We start from the raw sequence: 21,452 nt of genomic DNA, 5'->3' as shown, positions 1-21,452 counted from the left end.
GCATTTTCCAGTACAAGAGGAGAGAGTGCACAGCAGGAACAACTCTGCACCATACAGAGCGGTTACCGAAAAAGAGGACAGAGGAATAATTGTTACAAGGATCTTTCGAAACACAGCGCGACAAAATTAAGAGAGATTACTTAGGACAACTGTAATCCAACACTAAAGACAACACAGCGAGCTTCAATTAAATAAAATAATTTAAATATCGATGCAATGGGGGAAAATTTGCGCAGATAAATCTCCATAACTCTACAATACAGCTACAATACAGCTCAGTTCAGACGCAATAAACGAAAAAATAGATGTAATTGGAATCAGTGAACCATATCATTTACGAGGAGAAATCAGCGGATTTCCACGAAATAGTAGACTAATAAATGCTTCACAAGAGCCAAGAGCATCAATATGGATAACAAATTCACAAATGAAAGTAATGGAATTGTATAAAACTAGAAATGCAACAGCCGCACTGATTACAATTAATAATGACCAGATTATATTCGTTTCGGCCTACTGCTCCCCAACAGAAGACTTGGAAGAACATACACAAGAATTACAAAAAATTTTAGATGGAAACAAGGATAAATTTACTGTAATAACTGGGGACTTCAATGCAAAAAATAGAATATGGGGGCCAAGACCATCTTGTGCAAGAGGAAGGAAATTAATGGAATTCATAAATAGGAATGACATTATTTGTGCCAACAATCCCCATGACATTGCTACATTTTCTTCAACAAGAGGAGAATCTTGGATCGATTTGACACTTGTCAAAGGACAACACGAACTCATTCAAAACTGGAGAGTCAGCGATAGGTGTACGCTCAGTGACAACAGACTACTACTTTTTGAATACCAACAACAGACTCCAAAAAGAGTTTTAACGAAGTACTTCAGTCAAAAGAATACTAATAATCAAGTCTTCATGCAAAAAATCGAACATATGTGGGAGCAACATATAGGAGTGGGAGATGATGCTGATCTTGAACAATACGTACAAAATATGCATACAGCAATTATTAAAACATGTCAATCATCTACAATAAAAAGAATAAACAAGAATAAACAAACTCCATGGTGGAGCAGCAATTTGCAAATACAATGAAGTAAAGTACGAGCACTGCGTAGAAGATATCAAAAGATTAAAAACGTGGAAGAAAGAAGCCGACTTCTGCTTCTCTATAAAACAGAATACAACAAATACAAGAAACTGATCAAAGAAACTAAAAATAATTCGTTTAAAAAATACATCGGAAATATAACCAAAAATAACCTGTATTCTCAAGGATATGGAATACTGATGAACAAGAAACCGTTACCTAGGATATATAAGAAGGCGGTGCTACCTACGGGAAGAACAGTTGACAGCATAGAGGATCTTATTGACGAGCTGAATTCTCATTACTTCATAAACCAAACGGAAGATGAGAATGAAAATCCTCAGACAGATTCTGTACAAGACTCTGAACAGTATAAACCCATCGGAGTGCAAGAAATCGATATAATCTTCAACGATATAGGAAAAGACACAGCACCAGGTCCAGACGGCATTACGAAATCAATATGGAAATTATTATACAGGAAAAAACCTAATCTCATTATTTCATTCTTTAACAATATCGTACAAAAAGGAATATTCCCACAACTATGGAAAGAAGGAAAAGCTGTATATATCCCAAAGATAAACACAGGCCAGGAAAAAGTTTTTAATTTTAGGCCTATTTGCCTTTTAACAGATATCGGCAAGATATTTGAGAAATGTATAGGTAACCGGTTAGAATTTTATATACAAAAGAACGGAATATTTCAGCAGAATCAGTATGGGTTCCGAAAAGGAAAAGGAGCTATTGACGCCCTCCAAAATGTCAAAGATATAGTCAAAAGCAACTTCAGGCGAGATCGAATCGTTTGTCTAATATCACTTGATATAATTAATGCATTCAATGCATTGAAAATAACTCCTCTTAAACACATTATATCAAGGATTGACATTCCGGCATATATCAAAAGAATTCTCTACAGTTATTTGACGGACAGATCTATCGTTAATGATAATGGGAAAATACATAAATACAACACTGGAGTGCCTCAGGGGTCGGTCCTAGGGCCGACATTGTGGAATTTGGCTATCAACGAACTTTTAAAAATTAACCCGGGAAAAGATGTCAACATACAGGCCTTTGCCGATGATATTTTGATAATGGTCTCTGCGGCAGTACCCAAACACTTTACAAAAAAGACAAGACATATACTCATGAAAACTCAAGAATGGGCTGACATCTTTGGACTAAAATTCAACAAAGAAAAGTGCGTGTTTTCGATTTGTAAAGAAAAGGGGAAAATTAAAAGCGTCCCATCAATCAGATTGGCTAATTTTCCCATTGTATACAAAACTAGCTTTAAATACATGGGAGTAATACTGAACCGGAATTTCACATGGAGTGATCATCTGCACTATATCAAAGAAAAAACATCTACATCACATCACGAATTGAAAAGAAACTCGAGGGCAACATGGGGTACGAAGCCGGAAGTTTTAAAGAAGATTTATTTGGAGGCCATAGAAAAGAAAATAATATATGGTTACGAAGTATGGTTTGAAGACAAATCAACACGTAATAACAAACTTCTTCAAATACAAAGGCAATTCTTATTAGATATAACGAAATGCTATTCGACGGTTTCGTACGAGGCGTTGTTCACACTAGCAGGCATACCTCCAATCAACATTATTCTGAAAAATCGAATAAGATGGTATAATATCAGTAAATTGAAAGAGTCTACACAATTTGAAGAACAAATTATAATGCACTCTCAAATACAAGAGCCAGACTGCTCTAATATTCCACCATGGAATAGAATCAAGATTGAATGGGACGAAAATGCTAAGGACAATAACACACATTCTTTTTATACAGATGGCTCTAAAATGTTAAGCAGAGTGGGCTGTGCGTACACGTACTATCATGAAAACAAAAGAACATTGGAAAAAATGTACAGATTGTCAGACAATAGTACCGTCTTTTTGGCAGAATTATTGGCAATATATAATGTGGCAAAACATATCCTTGGAAATAAAATATATGAGGCCCACATATATACAGATTCAAAATCAACTTTATGTGCAATCGGTAATCCAAATTACAAAAACAACAGAGTGCTCATAATGCAGAAGATCTTTAAAAAATTTAATACAAAACTACATTGGGTTAAAGCACACCACGAAAACATTAAAAATGACTATACTGATACAAAAGCAAAACAAGCCACGCAAAAGGATGAAGTAGACATCAACAACAAATATACAAAATCATATATTCGACAAGTTATCAAGAAAGACATCCTCAAAGAGTGGCAAGAATATTGGGATGATAGCAACAAAGGAAGGGTCACATATGCTATCTTCCCTAAGATTAGCACCACAAGAATTCAAGGAGACTTTTATATAAATCAATTACTCACGCAACATGGTGTCACAGGAATTGCTCAAGCTAGGTTTCACGGAAAGTCCCCGATGTGCATTTTCTGCAACAAAGATAGTGGCACCACCCAACATCTTATATATCAATGCGAATATTGGGAAAGCCAGAGAAAGAAGATAAACTTCACAAGCACTAACATTCCAATTACGGCACTGATTAAAAACCAAAAAACAAGAGCCCTTCTTTCTGGTATAATGGACTTGGCAGTGCAAAGGTACTTAGGAACAGAGTGAAATGTTCCCGAGAGGAACAAATAGATTGAAAAGTGGTAATCGGGAGCACCAAATTCCTGCTCGCGGGTTGTTAATGGTGTTGCCCGAGTTTTGTAAGGTGAATTGTTAACCTCGGACCAATGGTGCTCCGGTGATATAGAATGTATATATTTTTAACATGTAATTTTTTTTTTTTTTTTTTTTTTTTTTTGATTGAGAAAATAAATGCTCCCTTCGGGGAACCCCCGTATGGCGAATCACATTCGCTGGGTCGGGGTAAGTAACTCATATGCAAAATTTGGTGACGATCGATTTAAAATTGTAGATTTGTATAGAGACACACACAGAAAATCAATTTTATTTATATAGATATAGTTCTTTTTCTTTTCCTTAAATTTAATCTCATTCAAACTATCCTAGAACCGACCAGAATCTCGAACTATTCAAGCTCTACATTAGACTTGATTGCTGTTTTAAATAAAATCTCGGTTTCCGATATCTCGGTTTTTGATGGCATTTCTGACCACAAAATGCCCTTTGTAAATTTTTCTCTCCATCATACCCCCCCCCCCCTTCCTTTAAGCACACTGCAAAACTCATTTTAACAAGGCCAACTTTCCCCTTCTGCAAAATATCCTCCGCACCCATTTTCCTGAATTTGTTTCATTTTCTGACTCAAATGATGTTCATATTCTCTGGAGTAAATTCAAAGCTGTTATCGAGATATGCAAAGCCTCTGTTCCCATCAAGAATGCCTCCTCAAAATATATCTTTAACCCCTGGATCAAGCGTGATATAATCCATTTAAAAAGAAAAATTCGCCGAAATGTCTCCAAACTCAAATTCAATAACTCGCTTTCTTTCAGAAATGAGATCTCAGCCTCTACACGTGACCTTAAAGATCTCATCCTCCGCCAGAAAACACATTACCTGACTAACTCTTTACCTCAATACCTCAAAACTAACCCTTCAAAATTTTGGAATTTCCTTCGCCCTAAATCAGCTGGCCCATCTTCCCTAAAAATTGATAATATCAACTTTACCACTCACCTTGATATCGCCACAGAATTTAATCGGGCTTTTTCATCAGTTTTTTCCTCTGACCCCACTCCTTCTCAGTACTCCTTTTCCGATTCATTATTCAACACTAGTCCTGCTCCAAAGCAGGCCTTCTGAACCTTTTAAAAAATCTGAAACCCCATTTCACTGGCCCCCTCCCAAATCATATTCTTAAATTTTGCGCTGATGAAATCTCTACTTATCTTTTCATTATCTTCAACGTATCATTAAACACATCAACCTTACCATCTGACTGGAAAATTAATACGATTATCCCAATTCATAAATCAGGTTCTCTTTCAAATCCTCTTAATTTCAGACCCGTCGCTATCACCTCTACCTGCTGCAAGCTTTTTGAGCACATAGTTGTCAAGGAAATCCGCTCACACCTCGATTCAATAAACTTCTTTTCTCAAATCAGCACGGCTTTCGACCATCATTATCAGTAACTACCCAATTGGCTCTTTTCATACATGATTTATCAAGCAGTATCGACAAAAACATCCAAACGGATGTCATTTTCTTGGATTTCTCTAAAGCTTTTGACAGGGTTCCCCACAATAAACTTCTTCTTAAACTCCAAAACCTTGGCCTATGTGTTCAACTGCTTAAATGGGTGGAAGCCTTCCTTACCAACCGCAGTCAGTTTGTCTCCTTGAAGGACCAGAACTCCCCATTTCTCCAATTTGAGTCTGGCACACCCCAGGATTCGGTCCTCTCGCCATTATTGTTTTTGATTTACATTAACGATCTCCCAAACTCCATCAATTGTCATATTAGACGCTTTGCAGAGGATTGCGTCATCTACCACACGGTGCACAACGAATCTGACCAAGCATTTCTCCAAAATAACCTAACATTGTCTCTCAAAGGTGCTCGTCCTGGCAATTACCCCTTAATTCTTCAGAAACAGTTTTTATGAGAATTACTCGCAAAAGACTTTACCTCGTTTCTTCTTACACTATCGATAACTCCTTGATCACCGAAATTTCTAGTTATAAATATCTGGGTGTAATTATTTCTGCCGACCTCCATTGAAATCTTTATGTTGATTACCTCTTTCATAAGTGTCTCCAAAAACTCTTTTTTCTTGGTCGGAACCTCAAAAACTCCACCTGTCACCTCAGACATCTCTGCTTTCAAACCTACATCCTTCCTCTACTCTCATATGCCTGTGAAATCTTGGACCCCTATACTCTCTCCAATACAGACAAATTAGAATCTATTCAAAACAAATCCGCCCGCTTCATTCTTAACAGTTGGTCATCCTCTGCCTCCGTCACTGAGCTCAAGCGCCAACTCAATATACAATCGCTTTTACCCACAGATATATCTCTCGGTTATCCTTCCTTTTTAAAATTCTCCACGGTCATTTTCACATATCGACACCTCGAACCTTCTAACTCCGGCTTCATACTTTTCAAAAAGAATTAACCATTCACAAAAATTGAAACCCATCTTTGCATCCACAGATTGTTTCAAATTTAGTTTCTTTCCTCGAACAATAACCGACTGGAACAACCTCCCCACAAACATTATTGATTGTGAAACAATTTCCAATTTTCTTTGTGATATCAATCATCTCTGTCTAACTTCATCACCGCATTCCTTTGTATAGGCCTCGGCCAACCAATATTGATTAAATAAATAAATAAAATTCTGAAGGGGGCCTTCTTTCGTGCAGGAAAGAGCGCGCGCAAGAATGTGTCTCTTTTTAACAACGCGCACTTGATCGCAGCGTTCCAAAGCGCCCTCCAATCCTTCGCGCAAGAACGTCCCGCTCCGGGAGTGCAGGGAAGACTGTACTTGTAAAGAGGCCTTAAGCCATATAATGATAAGTTGCATAAAGTTACTTGGCCCGTGGACCAAATATGGCCCTGGGGCGGGGGGGGGGGGTTATCTGATGCGGTCTGCCCTCCTCAAACCTACTTTTGTAAAAATGAACTAAGCGGCACATTTACAGATCGCTGAAGTGTCCCGTGGTACAATTCGAGAACATTTAAGCGGCCCGTGGCACATTTAGAGATTCCTTGAGTGACATGTGACGTAGTTTTAGAGCACTTAACCGACTGACGGTCCTGCACGTATATGTACGTGTGAAGTTGATGCCTTCCAAACGGTCTAGGCCGTATTTTTACGTGTAAACTTTTCGACTTCCAAATGGTCCTGGCCGTAAATATACTGCCTTGCTTTCCCCCCCATAAAGAATCACTAAGCTGGCTTAGCATACGCCCCTCTCTTTTCTCCACAAAATGACCATTGTACTCGCAACAGCGCTGGGCGTTGAAAACGACAAAATGGCTTCTGCCTCTTCGGCGGGAGGGGACAGTTTTCAATTAACTTAGCAGATAGACGTTTGACAAGCAGCTCTGGAATAGTCAGTTCAAAGAAGCCTTAATCCTTTTGTAAACGAAGAGGAATTTTCAGAAAGCATAAAAAAAGGCTGCTCTTCAGCAAGAAATGCCCCTCCTAAAAGGCACGTCTTTATCTTATTATAGAAATTCTTATCGCTCGATTGTAGGATATGTACTGGCATTCCCTTTTATTTTGGCATGAAAAAAAAAAAAAAATACTTCGTATTAAAACTCATTGACTGCAAGTTAGAGATAAACAGGATTGCCCCCCCCCCCCGAATCGTGACATCCTGGCTTTCCAGTGATTTAAATTTTTTATAGTATAGGCGAAATTTTTTAATTTTATTTTTCATTTGTTTATCTTTACCTCTTTATTACTACTCAAGTACGATACGGCAGAACCTCAATTATCCGATGTGATTGGAAAGCCCTACATCAGAAAACCAAAAATACAGATAAGATACATAAGAATATCATGTTTATTTACGCAGAGCATAATTAATACCAGTGTTTTTTAACTCCTTTACCCTACTCCCTGTAACCCTCTTTGGACCGTGTTTTCCTCTCACTTCTTGCTTTCTTGTTTCTTGGCCCCCGCCTTTGCTTGGGCCCCTAACCTCACCCAGCAGACTAAACCACATTTCTAAGTATATAAACTATTTTCTTTTTGAAAAAATTTATAGTGAAAGCGAAAATTTTATAAACAAAAACTGTCATAGTGTCTGTTTGGTCAAGACTGTCTCTAGAGTCCAGCGAGCTTCCCTCTTGTGAAGGTTATACGCTAGGCAGTGATGCCAAGATCGCGCCAACCCACCCCCTCCCGCGTGCAAAGTGATATTCGAGAAGGGGGGGGGGTTCACTTTTTCGATGGAAGTAACAGCTTACATATTTACATACTTTCGAAAATTATTGTGTGCCAGAATTTTATCATGTAGGCCCCATGAAGATATTATACCCCCCCCCCCCCGGACTATGCCTGGATCAGCCCATACTTGTGAACCAGAGTTGGGCGAACGTACACAGAGAAAGTATATGGGAACGTATGCGCATCACATTTGTTGTAAGGCGTACATAACATGTATGAAATTCTATTAGCTTTGCAAACTATGCCGTGCTAATGTTCAGTGAAATCGAGAATGCGGCTCATTTGCAATACCTAAGTCCACGCATGTATTCAATCTCTGCAACATTTCATTGCTTAGTTGATAATTTTCAGCAAAATACAGCAAAATACCAGTACCTGTACAAATATATACATTTTTATATCATTGTTCATCGCTTCGCTGAGCAATGCTCTAAAAAATAAATAAGGCAAGGGCACTCGTGTGTGTGGCTTTTTTTTTTTAAATTTTATCGGTTATAGTAAGAATTTAAAAAAAACAGTTTTTGGAAGTGGAAATAAATATAAGCATGTTATCAAATTGCTGACCGATCATGAGTAAATTCAAACTTTCAAGCAGGATAAACCTGTAACCCACCGATTCCGCCATTAGATACGTCGGAAGAGTTACGAAACCGTGGGTGCTTGACTTGAGCTTTACATGGAAACTATTGATCCCTGAATGAATTTTGGGGGTGCTCAGATCAGTGGTACAGAATACTGTAGGTACTCGAGCACTCACTGCACCCTCTGGCTCCACCCCCACTGCCAGTCATCCCCCTAAATGCCAGAATTTTACTTATATATTATGAAATCTTGACTAAGTACTGCACTGTCAGTTCCCTTCCCCCAACCCACAAGAAATTTCTGGCTATGGCTCTTCCAATAGCACCATTGTCCACATAATAGAAAGGTCTTGAGGTCAAACAATCTAACATAACATTTATTTGCACAATAATGTTTTTAGGAAGAAATTTAAAGATCAAAAACAGTTCAGCTCCTGGGTGTAAAACGGGCCACAGCAATTGAATTCAATTAGTGAGAAAAACTAATTTCTTAATAAAATAATTACCGTACTCCCCCACATTAGCTGGCATGCTGGGAAACAGTGAGGCGGACCAGCATGCTGAAAATATCCGTATTTTCCGGAATGCCGATAAATTCGATTCACGGATTCTGGAAAATTCTTGAATATCTTTATTTTTTATTAATTTCTTATCAGGAAAATAGATTATACATATCCACGGAGCCAACAATGATGGCTCTTACTGGATGTTAGTGAAAACAAACAGTTGAATATTTAATATTAGAATGAATAACTGGATGGGAGGAAGAAGGAAATGAAACATTTCAGAGAGAATCAGAAATATTGTTCAATGTCGGTACTGTAATTGAAAGAAGGTAAAATTTGATTAGTCTTCTATACATGTGTATGAACAGGGCCGCAACTAGATGCTTGGTCACCCGGGGAAAGCGCGCATTTTTACGCCCCCTTGTAATGGTAAAGGAGAGGTTTCAGAATGAAATTTGCACCCCCTCGGGTTCAGCGCCCGGGGTACGAGACCCGTCTGCTCCCCCTAGTTGCGGCCCTGTGTATGAATGAAGGCTGACAGTTGAATTCATATCAGATGGCATAGAGTTATAAAATTCAGGAACTATAATAAGTAAAATTCTTTCTTTTCAAAGTTTTATGAACACAAGATAATGCATAGATTCAATTTATTCCTGAGGAAAAACGAGACAAATTAATATTTAAAGAAAACCGATTTTTGAAAATGAGGAAGTGTGATTTAGAAAAATATATACATATAAGTGTATCAACTTTATTCGGAAAATCCACTGATTCAGCTGAATGCATGCTGTGATCCTATTATTACCTCATTTTTTCTGGCATGCCGAAAGTGGCCAAGACCACAACATACAAAAAGCTGGTGCCCCTCGTGTTTTACGGCATGCCGGTCAATGCGTGGGAATACGGTAAGTTTATTAAAATTTTTGAGTAAAATAATTTGGTAGTTGTCCAAATCAGCGCTCGTGTGTAATCACTTCCATTTTGCCCAGATCTTTACTTGAAAAGTAAAAAATACGTTGGCAGAGGAATGGGAAAAAAGACGAGCCCACAAATAGCCAAGTATTGTACTTAGTTTGAATCCTTTTACGAGAGAACACACCTTTTCTTTTCCTCTCCTACAAAGAAGCATTCAACAGTGGGCGGAACAAAAATTTTAAACCACACAACACTAAATCCCGATATCCCGCAGTTTGTACGGGGGGAAGGAAAAATTGTTGGATTTTTTTCGAAGCAGTTTTGTGACAATTACCTGAACCTTTTTCAAGTAGATTTTCTCAACACCCTCAAACCGTCAGTCGGTTAAGTGGCCCCCCCCAGGGCAGTTCTACATCACTCAAGTTACCTGCGGCACATTCTCAGCTTATTTAAGTGATCCGCGGGATATACTTACGGATCACTTGAGTGATGCGTGACACAGTTCCAGAGCACTTACGCGGCCCGTACACATTTCCAGATCACTTGGATCCACGAAACATTTAGAGATCACTGAAGTGGCTGTGTAGGGCATTATCAATGGGGAGGGGGGGGGGAATGTTACTTCACGTGCCCACAAACTATCGAAAGGTTTTTCTCGTTTTTGGTGCACCGAGTAAGATGCCATTAAGAATATTTAATACTTTCATAAAGGGCGGTTGATGGCGTAAGCATTATGCAAAACCCCCCTTCCCCCCCCCCCTGTCATCAAAAGTCAGCAAATCGGAAACCCCCCCCCCCCATCGATGATGACGTAATACTTGAAAATGGCCCCTTATTCACCCTTATTTTTACTTCAAGTCTTGACGTAAAAAAAAGAATCTTTAAAAATGAAGTTACACCTATGAGTAAACTCTGAAGCGAAGACGATGTATTAAAATATTATTTAAATTTCTAAAATTTTTCAAAAAATTAGAATTAATCAAATCAATCAATAGGATTTTTATTTATAATGATCTACTGAAAAATAGAAAATGAATTAAATTTATTTTTTATATCGACATTTGAGTACTTTATAAATTTGCGCCTAAATCAGGAACAGAAAAAAATGTGCCTTTCCCAATTTCGCTCTCCCACTGACAAAACCTAGCTACGCAATTGCTGCTGTGGTTTTATTCTCCATACGGGTCGTCTATTAGCGCCCTCCCCCTTTTCATTTGGCAGATCAGGTGAAATTCACCCTAAATGACCACTGCCGTCATCATCATTGTGACACACCCCACCCGCCACACCCAGACCTTAAAATCTATCTCCACTCATGCTTCAAGGGCTCACTATAAAGTGAAAGTGAAATAGCCAGCTATCGAATATTTTTTTTTCAACAGCGAAATAAATGTCCGTAAAAAGATTCAATCATCATTTGATCATTTTTGTCGCACCACGGTTATTTTCTGCACACGAGGGCTAATTAGACCGGAACCTACAATTTATTGCCGATTCCGAACGGCAGGCTTGTTTTTTTATACTCATTGAGAGGTTGGTGCGCTAACCCCTCGATGGGGGACTCCCTGCGGTAGCAATTTTTTCTTGGTCAAGTCGCCGTCTCTGTTGTACCCCCGTGTAAGGAAAGTTTTCTGACAAGGACGAACCGGGTATCAAACTCGTGAAGCCACTAAACATCCTTTGGTACTTTAGGCAAGTATCTTATCGACCTGGGCTACCGCACCCAAAAGATTCAATTTATTTTTCTCTTTTATCCATGTTTGATAATGCGATTCACTAATGCGGCAAGACACCGAATTATACGTACAAAATATGCTCACCTGTTTAGCATTGCCAACCCAGAATGTTATATGGTCGAACCTCAAAAAACGGCCTCTGTCCGGCTGAAAGAAAAAAATGTTTAAAAAATGTGATTGAAAAAGGAATAAAAATCACACACAAACATATTAAAATAGTACTTTTTTATTTTCCCAGCCTTTTAATTTACGTCGAGGTTTCATAACATTATAAAAAAATTGGGGTAATACATTGTAGCCGAGTTTTAACGTGAATACCTTCTTTGCGCCTTGAATCAAGATGCGGAACCTATATTCTTTCAAATATGATATCATATTCGTTTTCATTTGTACAATTGTTCTTTATGCTGCGTCAAAAACCCCGATCACATGGGAAATGGAAAAGAGAATTTTCACCATGACTGCTCTACATTTCTTTCCTTACGAAGGGAAAAAGTCGTCAAGCGGGTGAAGGAACTCCCAATGCTACCGCAATATTTATACATGTGAACGGGGCTTAAGGGAGCCGTCGACTCTTCTTTACTGCTTGCTTATCGGAGAAAGAGGTGCTCGTCATGGTGCTCTACTGGTTTTTTTCTCCCCTTATCTCCTCCTGGTTCAAACCTCGTGTCACGCCATCGTATGCCTTGGAATCGAGCCATCAAACTACCTCGCTTTCAAAGTGGACCTGTTCCTCGTCTCTTGGTGCCACCTAGTTTTCGTTATTGTTCAGGAAGTGGGCGTATCACTGCTGGTATAAAATCGCTGCCTTCCGTAGACTGTTTAAATTCAGGATCAATATTCTTTCAAATACGATGTCATATTCGTTTTTATTTCTACAGGTTAGTCCCATTCACATTTTCAATCTAAACTGTTTTTTAACATTAATTGGTTAATTTTTGTGTCGATCCCGCATCTGGCATTTGAATATTTTTTGTATTTCTTTTTGTTGCTCCACAATCAACCTCTTTTTTAGTATATTTTTCAATGAAAAATCCCTTTCAATCTGATATATATAACTTCCGTTCGAATGTGTTCCATTCAGCACCACTTTCGCTTTACCCGCATATCTTACCTCTCTTGGCTCGCTTGCTATGGTTAGAGATATCGAATCCAACCCTGGTCCCAGAGTCAACCATTCCCCAACTCGCTCTCAAAACAGATCAAATCTAACTACCACACCATAGATGTTAACTAGAGATTAATTCCCCGATTCATTCATTCTTCGTAATATTCAAGATACCCTAGTTTTCTTAGCTATTCTAAACCAACTACCCTCCTCACCCAAAAACAAGACTTATTCAGTCATCAGCTAAATGAATTATCCGAGCGTCATAGTGCACTTTTTCCCGTAGAGGAACTCCAAAATCAAGTATATATAATCTCTCTTCAAATCTATCCTTAGGCTGGTATTACACTATAAAAGTTTGATAAAATCCCTTTTATAAAACTTGAAAAATCTAACCAATAAGGTTATTGGTTACATTCTAGAAAACGCAACCGGTGGCCTTATTGGCTGCATTTTTCAAGTTTTATAAAAGGACTTTTACCAAACTTTTATAGTGTAATACCGGCCTTACTGTAGTCTTCCCTTACCAACAAAATTACCGATTTAAAGGAACGTTCCCGCCGTGACAACCCTATATTCCGCAACATCCCTGAAAAAGTTGACTTCAAGTTCCAATTCACCCTAGAATCCAAAATCATTCAATGCTGCTCCGGCCACCTTGACTTAAACATTTTGCCCAGCGATATAGATCGTTGTCATAGAATAGGCCCTAAAGGACTCTCCATTATCAAATTTAATAAATTCAAAGTTAAAAGTGATGTTCTAAAAAAATGCCTTTAAATTAAAAAAATAGTAACATATCAATCTCAGAAGATTTCTCATCCGAAACACACAAGCTTCGTGAGAAAATCTGGAATGCTTCTCAAAAATTCCGTGATAGTGGCCAGAAAGTCAAACTTTTTCATAATTTTGCTCTTATAAATAACTGTAAATATTTTTGGGATCTCAGTATCAACAATATTGTCCTTATCTTTCACATCCAATCTAACCCTTCTTCGCCTACATTTTACAGTTTAGTTTAATACCTTGGTGCCGACCACACACACACACATTGGTCGCACATCCATTCTCTATTTCGGTTCGTGTCTCTCTCTCTCTCTCTCTCTCCTTATCTCTGGTTATAGACGATGGCGTACTACCTCTACAAGATAAGGTGTTTCCAACATCTGCATTCCTATTTTTTCGACCAGGTCTGTGCTGTATCTGAAAGTCATATTATTGGCACAGAGGGTCCATGGACTGGCACAAATTGTCCGTCGAACACAAAATCTTAAGAATCCTTGGTTAAACCCCTTCCAGGGAAAAATAAAAGAAGTCATAATTGTTTAAAAGAACTCATAAAAATTGGTAAGAGTTTTGAGAAGTCCAAGCTCTAACAAAAAACCATTCCCAAATCGTCCCCCCCTCCCTTAAAAATCAAATTGCCCTCTTCTGGGGCCCTTAAGAATCACCTGTCTATTCTTAGTCTATAGCAGGGCCGTACTTATGTTTTTTGCCGCCTCCTTGCATTTCAGTCTAACTTTTTAACCCCCCCCCCTTTCACCCCTCCCATGCCATTACTAATATCCTAAATTTCACTTTTCTGTCCTGCATTCGTATCCTATTCCGGTCCGCAATAATTGCCATATAACGGGGGGGGGGGACTGCTCAACTCACCCTCCTGCCCGTAGGAATCTACACATCGATGAAAAACACTGATAAATTTAATTCCGATGTATGGTGCATACGTTCGTGCATACAATGATTGGTACTGAGATATTTTCTGCGTACTTGGTTAAAGTCTAGCAACAAAATCAATAATGCACATTACATACTTATACATATTATGTTTAACCGCACGTCCTAAAGTGTACTTTGAAACAGGTAACTACATTTTCAAAATTTTTTCGTGGACCGATTAAAATTCTAGACGGGGTCCGCCAGTGGTTTGTGCGCTCGTGTAATTTAAATGCTTGCATTACTTGAATATACAGTGTCCCCCACAATCACCTGACGGTTTTCAAAATGAGAATAGCAAGAAAACGGTGACAGATATTAAAGTCATTCTTGCGGAATGTAAATGTGTGAAGTCAGGAATTTTTCAGCTACATCATTCCTGTTTCAAGGGATTGTATATTTATTAAAACAGAAAAAAAATTGACTTTATATATGGACGACCTTTCCCAAAAATTGAATTAAAAAGTTGTTGCCCTGTCTCTTCTGATGCCAACGAATAAATTTCCACCTTTCTAAGTGCAATATTCACAGAGATATCTCTGAATTCAAGCATCGGAGAAAAGTTGGGAAAGAAGCGTTGTCTGTTAGATTTTGCTACTTTTTTCCCCCAAAATTTCCTCCGATTTTCGAATTCAAATACCTCAGTAAATACTTAGAAACAAGGAAATTCTTATTAATTAAACTGCTTTTGTTCTTTTCCCTATGCTACTTTTATATTGAAAGCTATATAATAAAAAAATATAATAATACAAAGATTATGTAAAAAATTCTTTGAAAAGTTAATTTAGTACTTAAAAGATTAGAATAATACATATTTTATAGATTTTGTTCCTGTTATACCGAAATCAATTTTTGTGATAATTTTTTGCATGATAGTAAAAAATGAGCCACGTTTAAAATCAGTGATCAAAAATGCTTCACGAAACTTCATGGTTTCCAAAACTTGGCATGTTCATCAGTGTTTCCAGACAATTTTCAAAAATTTCAATTCTACAGGTCTGAATAATCAAATTTATTTCATTAAATTGATTCTAAATACGGATTAATATGGGATTTACTGTGACGGTCGGTGTGGTGTATACGAAGCAGCGAATATGGAGCATTCCTTTATTCTACATTAATAGAGAACAACTGTATATTAGCATGCGAAACTGCGAAACTGACAACCCTTCGTCATGAAGGTTGAAATCGAACTTCTCGAGAATGTCTTCGTATCTCGATACAAACTTAAACCTCACGTGTCTCGTGAATAAAAGTATTACTGTACATCCTTGTCAACAGCTTGCCTGTTACATACTCCCCCCTCTGGTTTCGCAGACGTCCCGACAAGGAACCAGCAAAAGGCGTTGTGGGAGGTTGTTCAGTGTTCTTATTAGTTCCAACTTTGGGAGGTCGTCCTCTCTTCCGTGATAGCACTACGGATACAGCATCCAGTTTCCCACATGAGAATCTACACATCCGGGTCCAGGCAAATGATGTTCAATCGTGGATGACTTCAGTGCTCAGTACCTCTGGTGTCCACGATCAAATTAAAATGCTCATCAATCAACTTGAAAATAATCAAGACTCTTTCATCCATCCTAGACCAGTGACTGCTATTGTAGAGGGTCATGATGTAGGTGATTCTTGCTCAGACTCGGATTACGAGCCATAAACTTTTCATTCTTTCATCGAACAACGAGGTTTCACATGACTTCCCATCGTCAACTCTTAATGAAATTAGGACAATGATGTTCTTCAGATTTCCGTTGCCTTTTTTATACTTTTTCACATATTCATGTATCTCTGTAATCTTTTCTATGTATTTGCATTTACTCACATCAATCCATATATATATTTGTAAGCTCTACGATCTACTGTGGTGAACCATGAATTACCACAACGCTGGTTTTGTTCTGGAATGCATTTTGGACTGTGATGTTTTGTGAGACTATTTTCTGTCTAGTCTCTCGAATTCCCACTGCTCTGTAATCCTGGATATTCATCTGATGGACTGTGATGTTTCATGGGAATATTTTTCACCATATCACTGTATATATATATTTATTTATTTTCTCTTCTGTCCCGCTCATTTAACAGAACTGCGATGTTCGTCATGTTCTTTCCTGACAATTTCCACTTGATGTTAAGCACTTGCTGTCATTTCTGTTCAGTGCTTCCATGTGCAATGTATGCATGTTTTCTTTCAGGTGGCAAAGGAGCTGAAGCGAGTGATTGGCAACCGAGATCCCACGGGTCCATCTGCGGATGGATTGGTGGGGACGGAGTGCGGTGTTGGCATGGACGGGCGCGGGCTGCCGGAGGGGGACGGACGTTTGGTTCCGTTCTGTTGCTCCTTTGAGCGATGAGTGGCGGACGGTGGTGTTCTCTCGTGGACTAGGGGAGCCGAGGTCCTCGGAATGTTTTTGCTGGGTCGGAGATCTGGCGGGCGGTCCACCTGTGCTTCTTCTTGACCATCGGAGGTTTCCGGGAGTTTCCCGGAGTGTGGCTGCTTGGGATGGAGTGGGGTCCCGGCGGGACGGACCCAGTGGCTTGCGAGTCGGGGGATGTTCGCCGGGCCCGGATGTCAGGAGAGTTCTTCCAGCATGGCCCAGCCGCAAAGTAATCCGCTTATATCCCGCAAGGGACAGAGCGGGGGCCATGTTTGGTGTTAAGGTTTCCCACATGCTGTGAGAGCAGAAGTACGGTATACGCCGACAGAGACACTCGATTTGGCCGGATCAGCGACTATGTACCTCGTAAGTGATCTCTGGGCTAGCGCAGGGTACGGTCCTGCCACTCGTTGTGGCGTGAACTTTGTCGACCAGTTCTTCCTTCGATAACTCTGCCTGGGACCGTTGTCAGCATAACCTTTGCGTTCATTTCGTTTTCGTTCCACCTGCTGCTTCACTGAACCTCTTGTAAGGCTTCGCATGGAAGCCAACCTGTTTTCACGACTTCTTTTGCGACCTTCTGATCGTCACGCGTTAAGGTTTTGATCAAAATACTTAAAGGCACTCCCCCCTCTTCCCCTGCATTTATCGTTCCCATCGCTAGCACTGCTTATGCTTGTTTGGGTTCTTGACTCACGGAAGCTATTGCTAGCCGTTATTGTTTGGCTTGGCATTCTACAACGATGCCGTATGTGATAATATCCTGGTGATCCTGGACCACGTCGCCTGGCGCCGGAAAGTTCAACTCGTTCGTTCCTGCGGAAACGTGAGTCTAATACTTGCCAGCCTGTCAGAGTGACTCGTGGTTGCCCTTGCACCAGTTGGTGATGAAAGCTTCCCGCGGATCGTTGGATCTCGCTATGGACAGCAGGACGTGGATGGCCAGAGACATGACGTGGATTGGATGGCCAGTGACATGACGTGGATAGTCACGGAAGCGACCCGTTTGGTTCCGGAAACGTCTAGACCGATCCCACCGCTGAGGTTCGGATGCCGTATCACCATGGTGAACTTTGCCTTCGGGAGTGTCCCCTCCCCCTGGACTGAAAATAATTTCATCCTTTTTCCACGACCTGTTCAGCACTTGTTTCCGTTGCTGTCCTTCAACTTGTCGTAGGTGGTAAGAATTCAAGTTGACATGCTCTACTACATGTTGAATAGTTTTAACCCTAGACTCTTTTACGAAGTGGAATCGCTTCCGGGTCTTTTTCCCGAAGAACCATTGTCTTCGCTTGAGATCCAACACTATACCAGCTTTCTCTAGAAAGTCGATTCCCAAAAGAGTTCTGTTATCGACGATCCCAGGAAGAATTATAAATTTCGTCCTTAGTCGCTTCCATTGGATTTTGACCAATACCGTTGCGTAGGCGTAAACTTGTATCCGGCCCATGGGCCCGAGCCCCCCCCCCCCCCCCCAAAAAAAAAATTCGAGTGGATATGTTTCTCACACTTGGCTCAGAAAAAACTTTTTGACAAAAAATTTCTCTAAATAGTAGAAATCCATCTGATCGAAATTTTATTTTCTTACTTTTCTTCAGAATCTCAACGCACTTGTTCTGTGACAATAGTAGTCTTATCTCCCAATCACCCCGGCATCCATTCATCCTAAATTTCGTCCTCCCAGAGTGGTGCCTGAAGGCACCAGTGTAGATAACTTGGGGGGGGGGATCCTTTCTCTTGCTTGCACTGTCGGTAAACTCAAGAGCATCTCTTCCTCTTCTTTTGTTGAGTGTGACCCTTGGGGATGGGGACATGATACAACACAAAAAAAGAAAAAAAGTGGGAGGAGGTAAAGTGAACAATGATTAAGCTTATTAACAAGTTCTTCACAACAGAGCCGCTCACATGAAGAAATTAACATTGGGTGGGGAAAGAGCGCTCAAAGTTGCTGGCCGTCCCGTATATACGGGGATGAAGCACATACGCAGGAAACAGAGGACGCACTGCATTGTTTTTCTAAAAACTATTGGGGGGGGGGCCCAACCGCCTAAAAAAATTTATTGGGGGTGGGGCTCAAATATCCTCCGCTCCTAGGTTCCGGTGCCTTTGAGGGGAATAAAATAAATAATAGTAAAATAAAATTAACATACAAAAAAAAAAAGAAAATAAGAAATTAATGGAAAATTTCAAAGCCCCCTGAGCCGGGTACCATTGCATTCTAATACTAGGAATATGAAATTTCCTTCTTATAAATCAGGGACTCTCAAACTATCTACGTTAGCAGCACTCTTATATAGAAATTTTAAATACGGTATTTCAATTAATGTTGAAGAGAGGTTAAAAGGTGAAATTTGCGTTCTCCCCCCCCCCCTCTGGTCCGGCATCCTAGACACTTGACCCCTCCCCCCCCCCAGCCCTGTTTCCAGTACTCCAACACTTAGGTAGCCAGGGCCGGAACTAGGGAAGAAGGCAGAATTAGCAGCCTCCGGGGGGCTGCTAATTCTGGGGGGGGGGGGGAAAGACGAAAAATATCGTTTCGATCGTTTTTTTTAGTGGGGAGAGGGTGAAAAAATTACATACTCTTCCCTCCCTCCACGACTAAAAATGATCCTGTCTCCGTTGGACCGGGCTTTTGGACAGATCTTTCGCGAGGACCCCGATTTTTCACAGGGAAGTGCTTGGAACCTGTCGTAAGCGTAACTTGTATTAAGTCGTATGTTAAGTGCATTAAGACGTAACTTGTATTACCTGTCGTAACTTGTTTTAAGCCAATGGGATCGAGACCTCCCCACTACACCTAGACTCGGAATAATCACGTCACGTCAGTACAGTGAGTTTCGGCCTTTATACGAAGCTGTGACATGTAAAAGAAAAAGTGGCGATTTTTCCACACAAACTTTCTTCCGGCCATTTTACAGGATGCGACCTCTATTTATCGGAAAATACTGTAATTTTTTCTATGTTCCATTGTAAATTAAATTGGGGAATTTTTCTAAAAAGGATGTAGTTTTCTTACTTATGTTATTCAAAAAATTGTGTTTATTTCAAAATGAAGAATTATTCTCAAGGTTTTAATAGGGTTCCTCCTAATTATTCTCAAGGTTTTAATAGGGTTCCTCCTAATTATTCTCAAGGTTTTAATAGGGTTCCTCCTAATTATTCTCAAGGTTTTAATAGGGTTCCTCCTTTCCCGGTCAATTCTTTTTTACGGACGAATTTCTATTTGTCCAGCCGGTGACCGCAAAGAGGGGGTTTTACATACCCTGTTTACGTTCGCAGCACTGTTAGAAATTTTAAATATCTTGCGGCATCTCAGTCGATCTCAAGGAGGCATTTCGATGCTTCCCCCCCCCCCCGACAATAAAATGATCTTCACTCCTAGTTACAGCCCGTCCGTCGCATCTAGTGGTGTGTTTCCTGGGTGGGGGGCACTCAGCGAGCTATAATATAAGCAGGGCCATGGATTCCCACATACTGGAGAAGGGCTTCTAGCCTGGGATCTTTGGCGGGCTTTTTATTCCATGTATTTTTTTTTTTTCATGATAAAGAGGCCGCACCTTCTGCAGCTACTTCACCAAACACCAACTCTGGCCATATCGCTATATTGCAATTTACTGCCATTAGTGAGATGGGTTGGAAGTGAAGGCGCTGTCTATCGGTGGTCGCCTCGAGTTCGTTAGGGAAAATATCTTATCGATATCCTCCCTTGGGTTCGAACCCGGGACCCTGACAACAACTTTCACGATGGTAGACGAGCATCTTGCCACCATGCCACTCGGGCACACTACCTTCTGCAGCTGACAAAGAGCATTTCAATAGGGTTCACAGTTTCGGCTGCTTCAATGCAGGTTTACTGAATGCAAGCACCATTTCCTAATTAGAAGGACGGGGAGTGTATAACGTGTCGCTTATGTGGGGAATATGCCACCTGGAGGCATCCGTCCATATGGGGGACCCCCCTTCTGATCCCGAAAACTACATTCTTCTTGACGCCGCCGGTCAAGGCTTTAAAAGCTTTTGTGCTTAATGGATGGCGATCCGTGAAACAGGGACGCCGACATAGATGATCCTAATTGGAATATAAAGAAATTACGGTGGTGAAGAAAAGTCTAGACGAGGTTTGTGATTCTGCAAAATAAGAATAGCTGTGTTTGGAGCCACTTGAAGTAAACTCCTTGTTTTTCCCCTGATAAAAACCCCCACAAATGTTGAGATAGACAGTTCCACAGTATTTTATGGTTTGTGTGGACCACATTCGGTTGTGCACGTACAGTATAACCTTCTGTTAGTAAAACATGTTGCATTACAAGAAAAAACGGAAAAGTTCAATTTCCTCGTGATTCCGCAGTTTCCTAACAGAAAAAGTAAGCAATATATTAAATATAGTTACACATTTTTGATAAATTCATGTATTTTAAGCATTTTATTTAATGATAATTTATTCAGAATCTTCAAAAACAGTAGATTTTGCAGCCCTCTAATACTTATAATCAATAAAGCGTAGTATAAAATAATTTTTTTTCTGTTAGACATATCAATAAAT

At 39.9% G+C, this 21,452-nt stretch overlaps 1 protein-coding gene across 2 annotated transcripts in view; it reads right to left on the bottom strand.

Moving 5' to 3' along the window:
* The window catches only part of Hpd (4-hydroxyphenylpyruvate dioxygenase), a 489,423-nt gene that overhangs the window by 311,431 nt on the left and 156,540 nt on the right, over window positions 1-21,452 (bottom strand). For both annotated transcript variants that reach the window (XM_089244272.1, XM_089244273.1), the window contains exon 3: window positions 11,798-11,860. In XM_089244272.1, the coding sequence (XP_089100398.1) occupies window positions 11,798-11,860 (63 nt within the window). The remainder of the gene's footprint in view (window positions 1-11,797; window positions 11,861-21,452) is intronic.

This window comes from Pholcus phalangioides, unplaced genomic scaffold (assembly GCF_987345545.1).
Source record: "Pholcus phalangioides strain wild (caught in Gottingen) unplaced genomic scaffold, Ppha-v1.0 ptg000015l_1, whole genome shotgun sequence".
NCBI lineage: Eukaryota > Metazoa > Arthropoda > Arachnida > Araneae > Pholcidae > Pholcus > Pholcus phalangioides.
This window is presented reverse-complemented; position numbering and strand designations above follow the sequence as displayed.